We start from the raw sequence: 10,656 nt of genomic DNA on the forward strand, positions 1-10,656 counted from the left end.
CAGGGACATGTAGTAACTATAAAATATCATACCCTGCAACAATTAGGACTTCAGAATTTCCAAAATCTACCATGAATATTTGTATTAGTGCAACTTCTTGGACTGAGAATTTGGTTGGACTACAAAGTTTTCTAATATTTTCACTTTCTATTGGAATTAATTCAGTGATAGTTCCTCGACACCACATTCCATTTTCAATACTGTTGACAAATATTCTTGCACCTAAATAATGAGGGAGATAAATTATTATCAATATTTATGGAGAAAAATACCTAATAAGCTCTAATTTATGAACACATATATCAGTTTCATCACAAAGAAATCTTAATTCATTTATTTACTAATGACATATACGTGTCAAGTGCTATGAAAAAAATAAAGTAGTATATTGTGACTGTTCTGTTTTATAGCTGAATGGGGAGGTAAAAACAAGGTTAGCAATTTCTTATTGAGGACCTATTTTTTATGAACTACAGCAAAGATGAATGAGACCATCCTGACATCAAGAAGCTCAAGAAAGGAAAAGAGATAGGCAGGCAAATGACTGTACTTATAACAGTAAAGACTTTCTATCCATGCATGTACACACATAGATGTACAGATTCATAAATGCTGAACTTTGTAAAATATTTTCATAGCATAAAGGAAGAAATAATTACCTTCTCTTGATAAAGAGGAATGAAAGTAAAGAAACAACTGAAGCCAGTATGTGACATGCAAAAATTAAATATACACTGGGAGTACAGAGAAGGGGAAGATGAACCAAGGACCTAAGAGCAGAGGAAGGCCTTAATAGGAAGGCCTTATGGAGAGATCAGATGAATTACAAATTAATAACCAGGGAAAAAAAGTCAAGAAAGAAAGAGGCCTGAATTTGAATGCTTACTATGATCTCAGTGATGTTCTCAGTATATGACATTTGAATTTACTTAACTCTGCACAACAATCCTATGGAGATGATGGCGAAGAGGTAGAAGGAGAATCCAGGTAATCTTAGAGCCCACCCTCTTAACAACTAAGCTACCTATCTGAGAAAAGCTGGTAGACCTGACCACTGATTGTATACAGAGGGCTCATGTATGATCCCCTCTGTATATGCTAATAAAAATAGGATAGTTGAGAGGCACATTAGGGCAAACTTTTAATTTTAGTTCTGACCAAAATGTTTATTTGGCCTAAAGATAATCATCAACACTTTCTCTTATGTCGATATACAACATAACCAATATTCTTAAACTATATACCACTAAACCATTCTTTTTAAGTTTATTTATTCATTTATTTTTTGAGAAAGATGTGCAAGAGGGGCAGAGAGAGACAAACAGAGTGAATCCCAAGCAGTCTCTGCACTAGTGCGGAGCCCGATGTGGGGCTTGAACTCATGAACCAGGAGATCATGACCTGAGCCAAAATCAGGAGTCAGACACTTAACTGACTGAACCATCCAGGAACCCAAAACCACTGTTTTGATAGGTAAGATAAAAGACTATTGAAGACATTTGTTGTCCTTTATAGTAAAGAGCACAGATGGGAAAGAGGAACAAGTAGGTACCCTCCTAAAGCATCATATCACATTTCTTCCCTTACCACTCATTTCTCAAAATAAAAATGAGTACTTAAATCATGCAAATCTATTTACCTTAAAATAATAATTATCCTTAACTGAAAACAAAGGATGACTTTTGTTTTCTTAAGAACATTTTCTGAATTTAAGCTGAACTCTTTCAGGCATGTCTTAAATTTTAGAGAATTACTTGTAGCCATAAAAGTTTAATACTACATTTCTCTCTTCTTAGACACTCATAATTTAAAAATTATCTAAAGTTAAGAATTAATAATAATTTTTGCCAGAAGTATATGATAATCCTAATTTTTTGGATATTCTGATAAGCTACACAGATAGGCTGAGAGTTAATCACACTTAAAGTACTATATACGAAATACTTTTTGTTCTAAATACTTTTTGGTATTATATATGGGCATTGGTTGCTATTAATAGAGCAGTTTTCTCACTGTTAATAAAAGAAACAAATAATAGCTTCACCTTATCATAATCAAATTTAGTCAGTGTTTATAAGGAAAACATTTGCAACAAAAGCCTAACTTATGGCAAATGACACACACCCTCAGTGTGGGTTCCCTCAAAATACACTATCTTCCGGTGGTCCTAGGAAACAGACACCAATGTTCTCCCACACCTCATTTAAGGGCTTCATGACACCCTCAATATTCACCTGTGGACAGCAAGGGACTAACAGTCACATCACAAGGAATTGTGTTAGAGGCCAATTTTCCCTAGAGACAGGGAAGCAAACTACATAAACTGTGATGGGTTTTGTAATTTAAAAAAGAACTCCTTTTACTCTACAACTGAGTTTTTGTATATACCTCACTCAGCAGTCAAGAGTTAGCTGACTTTCCTAAATAATATTATATCACTATAAAACTTATAAGTTTATTTATTTATTTTGAGAGAGAGCACAAGTGGGAGATGGGCATCAAAGAGAGGGAGGGAGATAATCCCAAGCAGGCTCTGTGCTGTCAGCACAGACCCCAACACAGGGCTTGATCTCATGAACCGTGAGATCATAACCTGAGCTGAAATCAAGAGTCAGACACGCAAGTGACTAAGCCACCCAGGCGCCTCTCTATAAGACTTTTATGACTGGAGAACAAATCTGTATTATAAAAGGTCTATAAGGGTTGGCCAAATATTACAATATTTAAATTTGATATTTTAGCTTGGAGTAATATTTCATTACCTAGCTCCAGTATGTCTGAAGGATCAAGGTGTAAACTCTTACTGCAAAACTGATTCACCTTCTTTTCCAGTACTGTTGAATCTTTAATTTGTGAATACTTCCGGACATAAAAGTGGCAAGGATGTATTACATGGCTTACAAAAACTAGCTCTGGAGAACCTAGATAAGAATATTTAACTCACATTAACAAATCATAAGTTAGGAATGAATTCACAAAAACTGAATGCAATATCCCCTAAAAGAATATTAAGTGTCTTGTGGCACTGAAAACTCTAGAATACTTAGGCCCTACAAAAAAGAGTCCGAACTCAAAATAGTAACTAGACTGATAAATAGTTCCCCCTTTTAACAGTAAATTCTTTAGCAACCTGAACTGTAAGTATTTTATTTTACTTGTCAGGTATGCTAAGTGGAACTGTAGTTCATGTGGTAGGTAGATGCCAAAGTCAAGATATGCTGTAACTCTATCGTATTACAACAAAACATCAGTTTATTTATGCATTATTTTGGAACTCAGAACTCCATTGATATTAAGTGGATTTCTCACATTTACCAAAAAATCCTGTTTATACTATATCCAAAGACCTAATAATTAGCTCATAGATTCTCTAAATCACAAATCTTATCTGGCTATAGAGGGGTGAAAAAACATCTGGGCAAAGTGAAATACTAAGCACCATTTAGGGGAAGATATATATGATTTGGTGGAAGCTGGCAGTGGTGGTGAGGGTAGACTAAAAAATATTTTGTAAAAAGAAAAGAACAGCGTGCATGGTATGCTATGTTTTTGTACAAAAACAAGTTAGAAAAATAATATATGTGTATTTCTACATGCATAAAGAAACTGTGGAAGGGAGGGAAGAACTGAATGAAATGGAACAGTTAGGTAAAATTTTCACAGTATTTTCATATATAATTTTTGAACATAGAGGTTTTATTTAGTAAAAATGTTTAAAACTCAAAAGCTAGGAGGAGTGGAACTGAAGACAGTCAAACAGATAGATGATAAAAACTGAACAAGTGGATCATTTTAACTATCCAATACAGATCACAAAGAATAATATCCATATTGAAGACAGTGTAAAGAAATAAATATGTGTAACTGGGGAGGCAGTTGAGAGGAGTGTTATAAATTTTAGAAATATTTTTGACAGTAACAGCCAAAACATAAAACATCCAAAAGGAAAAAGTTTTAGTTAACAGTAAAATTCATTTTACCCACTGCCTTCATGCTACATAAGAGTTAGTTTACATACAGCAAACTCCACAACATCAAGTTCAGAGTTGTTAAAGTACCTGCTTTTGATCCAAAAGGGAAAGACGATTTTTTCTGAAAAGGCTTTTTTGGATCTCTAGGTGTTTCCACAAGATAATCTGTGAAGCATGCTTCATCAAAATAGGAAGTAAAGGCAATTGTACTAATTTTATTAAGTTGACAATAGTATACATTGTTTAATAAGCTGTACTTGAATTGTCAAAATACTGGCATGGTAAGACTTGTTATCAGTAGGTAAAGTCATGATAGATTTCTTAACTGAGATTTCAGTGATAATAATACAATGGAAACAACTGTAAACATGCCCTCACCTTTTTTTTTTTTTTCCCATTCAAAATGTGATTCTGCAGAATCAACCAATGAAACAGACTGGGAAGTGGTGAGTGGAAAAGAACTAAAATGGAACTTGAAAATGGTCCTAAAGAATACCAATAGTATAACTACACAATAGTAGTTAATCGGGAGAGTACCAACACTGTAAATCTAATCAAACTATTATGATACACTCAAATGTCACAAAATAGATGCTATTATATTCATGACAAATTTTATCTCACATTATATAACAGATTATATCTTTAAAAAATTTTTATAACAGATTACATCTCAGAACAAAGATTTAGGAGAAGCTATTCTTTAAAGACAAAGCCATGAGACTGCTTCTACAAGTACCTATTGTTTGTTTGTATTTTGTATCACCAAAAAGCCAAATACTTCAATTAAACCAAACACTGAATTAACATCTTAGAGTTTTGATTATTGCATTAAAAATAAAAATTATCCTAACTCTGGAAAATGTGAGAGCAGGGGCAAGGAATCAATGGGTGTTAACTCAAATGAAGGAGGGAGAAGATAACAGCACTGTGTTTCTATTAAGTACAGTGACTAATTTCGTTTCTAATTACAGACATGATACATTGTTTCCTTGCTTTTTGTATTTTCACTCACTTTCCAGGTTTTCTTCAATAATTTCTTCAATTATTACATCCGGGCTAGATCCCATCTGAGGCAGAACAGTAATGGTTTTAGGAGATGGTGTTGCAACAACCTCTTTCTGTGACTGCAAGTCGGCTTCTAAATGCACACTGTTGGCTTCCCGTTGCAGAGAACATGGTGGGACTTCATTAGTTAAGAAAGACATGTCAACCTTTTTCTTTTCTCGTGATGGGTATGTATCATGACAAGAAAATTCCTTTTTATGATTATATCGCGTTTGAACATTCGGTTTTATTTCTTTTTCTTGGAGATTACATCTGTTTAAAAAACAGATAGGAATTAAGGACAGTTGTGATGAGCACTGAGGGTTGTATGTAAGTGATGGATCACTAAATTCTATACCAGAAACCAGTATTACACTGTGTTGTTAACTAACTGGAATTTAAATAAGAATTTGGAGGAAAAAAATAGATAGGCATATGGCTACTTTAAATTGTTTCATAAATTTTTTATATCTGTGTTCAAGCCATTTCCTATCCACATGACAGTTAATAAGGTGACACATACAGGATGTCTGGGTGGCTCAGTCGGTGAGCATCTGACTCTTGGTTTCAGCTCAGGTCGTATCTTGTGGTTCATGAGTTTGAGCCTCAGATTAGGCTCTGTGCTGGCAGTGTGGAGCCTGTTTGGGAGTCTCCCTCTCCCTCTCCAGCTCATGCTCGCTCTCTCAAAATAAATAAATAAACTTAAAAAAATATTGTGACACATATCAAGAGGTAAAGCAGTGTAAGTGCCTCAAAAGTATTTTTTAAATAGCCTTATTGATGTATAATTTACATAACATGAAAGTCAATTTTTACTAAATTTATAGTTGTGTAACCATCACCACAATCTAATTTTAGAACGTTTCCATTACTCAGAAGGAAACTTTTGCCCTTTCCCAGCCCTAAGCAAAAGTTTTAAAACTTTTAGGGGTTTTAAAAGGTCAACAAGATGTATAATCAATGAGAAGCTGAAGGAAAAACTTAATACAGTCCTGTCACATTCTTCTAGTTCTAAAAAGCAGTGAATATAGGTTTAAAAAAATCATTTTGATTTGGCTTAGCTGTTTGATTTTAAATTATTATTTCTTATAATTCAGTAGCTTAAAAATAAAGTATAGGAAACAGTAAAGGGTACAACCCTGAGCACATCATTAGAAATCTCCACCTCACCTAAAACCACCTGTAGTCTGAATCATCTGGGTGGTATTATTAGTAGCCACTAAGCTAACTGTTTATATGGTTTACTCCATGTTTTTCTGTCTTCTTCACATTCCACACAGATTCAGGCTATCAAATCTACAAGTACAGAAATTCTACCAAAGAAATGAGATGGAGTCTAAAAAGCTAGTCTTTTAATTAACCCATTATGAATTTAGTTTCATCAGAGATAATCATTTAAAAAGCATTTTAGGGGCACCTGGGTGGCTCAGTCGGTTAAGCTCCAACTTCAACTCAGGTTGTGATCTCAAGGTTCATACGTTCAAGTCCCATGTTGGGCTCTGTGCTGACAGCTCAGAGCCTGGAGCTGCTTCAGATTCTGTGTCTCCCTCTCTCTGCCCCTCCCCTGTTCACTGTGTGTGTGTGTGTCTCTCTCTCTCTCAATAATAAACATTAAAAAAATGCCTACTTTTATTGGACAAACCCACTGTTTAATTATCACCTGTAATAAGTAGAAGCAGATTACAGTGAAAGTTTTCCTCAAAACTAGGAAAAAAAATTTAAGACTACTCTGAATTAAATTTAAAATCAAAACAAGATATATGCAGACTCTTAAAGAGACAGAACAGCTTTTGATATTAAAAATGTTCGATAGTAACAATATTCAAGTTATAAAAACATCTAAAAGAATACATTCATTGGAAAGACTGATGATTATCCATGGAAGCATGAAAGTAAGGTCACAAAGACAAATAACAGTGCAGGGCTCTACATCTGGAGGAAGATTAACTTGAGTCAAAGGACTGGCACTCCAGACCTCTGGCATGGTCTTTTCCTCTGTGGTAAGAAATGTGCCATCTAAGCCTAATGCTATTACGCTACTTGATTAATCTTTTCCCCTTTATTCCAAACAAGACTGCAAACAAAGCAATTTTTGATAATTTGGCTTCTCAGGCCTTGTCTGGATAATGGAAAAGAATGCTAACACGTATTTTAGTCCCTGTGGCAACTATATTTGTCCGTTAAGTTAATAAACTGGCGTTCTGGCTAAATTGACATTTAACTTTGTGAACTTGGCTTATAGGAGTTTACCTGGCTTAAAGCAGATCTGCTCATGTCTGTTCCCAACCTTTTAAGATTGTGGGCTGAACTCCAGAAGGTAATAAATGTGATGCTTCCTGGGGGATGATTTCCCCTTCACACATACCACTTACAAGTGAATGAATTTCTTTTCTTTTGGTGGGTTTCTAAACCATCTACATTCTGACTAATCCTAAACCTAGTATCAAGTCCAGGACCTTTTCGTAAGTTTTAGCACACGTAGCTAACTGCTCTCTGGACATTCTTCCCCATATATCTTATAAACAATAGTAAGTCAACATGGCCACTATGCCCTGACTCCCAGATTTTCTTCTTGTATTCCCAATCTTGGTGAATACCAATCCATCAACTTAATCACCAAAGCCAGATATATAAATCATTGAAGATGCTTCCCTTTCCCTTATTCATCACACTTGAACAATAAGTTTTGTCAATTTTCCCTATTTAGCATTTGTCATATCTATTGCTCTCCAGTGCTACTACCTATGTTTGGTTTCTAATCATTTGCTTAAGACTATTGATACAATAGCCTCACTGATCCTTCAGCCTCTACCTTCATACTCTTCCAAATAATCCTCTAAATGGTCACCAGAGTTATCTTTTTAAAATGTAACCTAGTTATTTTATTTTCATGTTGAAAGTCTTTTAGTGGTTTCCTATGGTCTATAGCTGTGCTGTCCAATAAAATGTTCTACAACAACGCAAGTGTGGGACACTGTCTAATACGGCAGCTACCAACCAAAGCGGCTATTACTGGGCACTTGAAATGTGGCTAGTACAACTGAGGAATCCAATTTTTCCTTTTTTTTAAGTAATCTCTATGATCAACATGAGGCTAGAACTCATGACCCCAAGATCAAGAGTCACATGCTCTACCAACTGAGCCAGCCAGGCACCCCTCCAATTTTTTCTTTTGACTTTGTTTTAACTAATTTATTCTTAAATTCAAAGGGGAATATGTGGTTAATGGCTATCATATTGGATAACATGGATCCAGAAAAATAAATTCAAACACTGCTGCACAGCATACAAAGTCTTTAGGCTTTAGCTTATATGTATTCTTTACCAAGTGAAATTCTATATGCAGTTCCCGGAATTTAGCATGTTATCTCACTGCCCATATCTTTCTGTTATGATGCCTCCCTCCTTTTATGGCTGCCTTTCCAATTATTACTCATTTTTCATAGATAAAATTTTCCTTTTCCCAAATTGATTTTTACCACCAAAAGAACTGACCATTCCCTTCCTTTGTGTCTCCACTAAATTCTGCATATATTATTATCACAGCAATTATTCACTTTATTGTTCACATGTGTCATCCTCTACTTATGGGATATATATGTAACTTCTCTGACATATACCTCAATGTTTAGCATGTTAGTGCTTAGAACAAAATCAGTGTTCAACGATGTCTGAATGAATGAATCTCAAAGATAACTTTCACATTTATATCATTTAATACTGACTGACTCCAGGTCATTTCATTCTTAAATATCTTACACAGAATTTAATGGATAGAAACCATTGCCCTTTCTATTATTTTACAGCTTCTGAATCATACATACTACACATCAATTTTCCTGCCTATTAGGTAATTTTTCTGTCTCTTAGATTCTGTCAGGTATTAATGGCATGTGCCATTCTTATACTTACTTTGTTAAGCTCTCAAATTCAATCTTTCCCATATTGTTGAACATACAGATGATCTCACTACAATTCATATTCAACCTAAAATAAAACACTAGCATATAAATAAATGTTCTAATCCAAGTTTATTACTTTCTCTAAAAGTCAGTTGAACTGAGCTATTACTGTCTATAAAAGTATAAAACTTCCTATACTTTTACTATTAACTTCCTATAAAAGTCAGCTCCTGACATTAAACTCTAAAAGACAGAACATTTTTAAATGCTCTAATACAAATTCATTACTTTCTTTAAAAGTCAGTTGCTGACATTAAAAGGCCTGAAAGGCAGCAATTTTTTTCTAATGTATCATAAGTTACTCTTACTTTACATGGTTGTTAATTTGGGAAACATTAGTGATCCAAATTTCAAATTATAATTGCTTGATATTTAATAAATCTAGGCTCTAATACATTTTATACTTAATTGTTATGTTCTCTTGAGTTGTAACTTCTTACCTGGGAGAGTTCCTTAGTTTTAGAGCACTAACTTGTAACAATTCACTCTCAAATGTTAATTTCAAAGTGTGGATAATCTAGAATTAGAAGAGAAGTGTTACTCAGATGTGAAATTTTTAAAAAATAATTATTGTTAAAACAAAGATTTTAAAAGAAAAACTATATCCATTAATAATTGCTTCACTAATTAAGGTGTTCAAAGTTTGATTTTAGGGGCTCCTGGGTGGCTCAGTCGGTTGGGCATCCAACTTCAGCTCAGGTTATGACCTCATGGTCCATGGGTTCAAGCCCCACATCAGGCTCTGTGGTGACAGCTTGGAGCCTGTTTCAGATTCTGTGTCTCCCTCTCTCTCTGCCCCTACCCTGGTCACAGTCTGTCTCTGTCTCTCTCAAAAGTAAACACTAAAAACAAAAACAAAACAAAAAAAAACCCCACAAAGTTTGATTTTAGGCACCCAATGGGAGGGATGGAAGTAGTGTTTATGAATTTTTTCCCTAAAGAAATTTAAAATCTTTTAGAGACATAAATTAAGATAACAACAAAAAACAGTAGTTAACAAATGGAATACAGCTATGTAATCCCAGAAAATTCTTATCAGATTCACTCTGCACCTGCATTGCTATCCTCAATGTCTTTTTTTGCCTCATCTTCTTAATAAATCTAACTAGGGAGAAGACCAAATCTTATCACTTTTTTTTTTTTATACCTCCTAATGCCTCATGTGTGATACAAGAGACCTGATGACCAAGTAAGATGGTGGCAAACTCTTCTCCCTTCACTTACAGACTCTGAAGGCAGATAAACCAATGGCTTCTAGTTCTGCCCAAACACCTGATTATCTGCAGGAAATGAAGCTATGAGGATTCAAAGACAGTAGAGTAGGGTCTATATCCAAAGAGAGCAAGGCAGAACTCAGCAAAAAGGATCAATGGTTAACCCTGTCTTGTCAAACAAGCTCATCAGAAACATGTTTTTATTTTTGCCCAACTATGCTCCCCAGGCACTTGATCAGATGACAGGACATAGTGGAAGCACCCGGTCTCTCAACCTGCACATTTGGAGAAGCAGGAAGAAAGAGGAAAAAACCCTGAATGAGAGCTTAAGTTAAATTTTATTTTAGAGACAGAGAAAGCAAGTGGAGCATGAGTGGGGGAGAAGGGTGGGGAGAGAGAGGGGGAGGGGAGAGAGAGAAAGACAGAGACAGAGAGAGAGAGAGAGAGAGAGAGAGAGAGAGA

At 34.9% G+C, this 10,656-nt stretch overlaps 1 protein-coding gene across 1 annotated transcript in view; it reads right to left on the reverse strand.

Annotated features, from left to right (window-relative positions):
* Positions 1-10,656, reverse strand: part of RNF17 (ring finger protein 17) — a 117,561-nt gene that overhangs the window by 72,329 nt on the left and 34,576 nt on the right. The window contains exons 8-13 of the mRNA XM_077774698.1: positions 9,421-9,497; positions 8,931-9,005; positions 4,987-5,291; positions 4,059-4,148; positions 2,763-2,921; positions 33-222 (exon numbers count right to left, since the gene is read on the reverse strand). Coding sequence (XP_077630824.1) covers positions 33-222; positions 2,763-2,921; positions 4,059-4,148; positions 4,987-5,291; positions 8,931-9,005; positions 9,421-9,497 — 896 coding nt within the window. The remainder of the gene's footprint in view (positions 1-32; positions 223-2,762; positions 2,922-4,058; positions 4,149-4,986; positions 5,292-8,930; positions 9,006-9,420; positions 9,498-10,656) is intronic.

Source organism: Crocuta crocuta, unplaced genomic scaffold (genome assembly GCF_008692635.1).
Source record: "Crocuta crocuta isolate KB4526 unplaced genomic scaffold, BGI_CrCroc_1.0 scaffold277, whole genome shotgun sequence".
Lineage (NCBI taxonomy): Eukaryota > Metazoa > Chordata > Mammalia > Carnivora > Hyaenidae > Crocuta > Crocuta crocuta.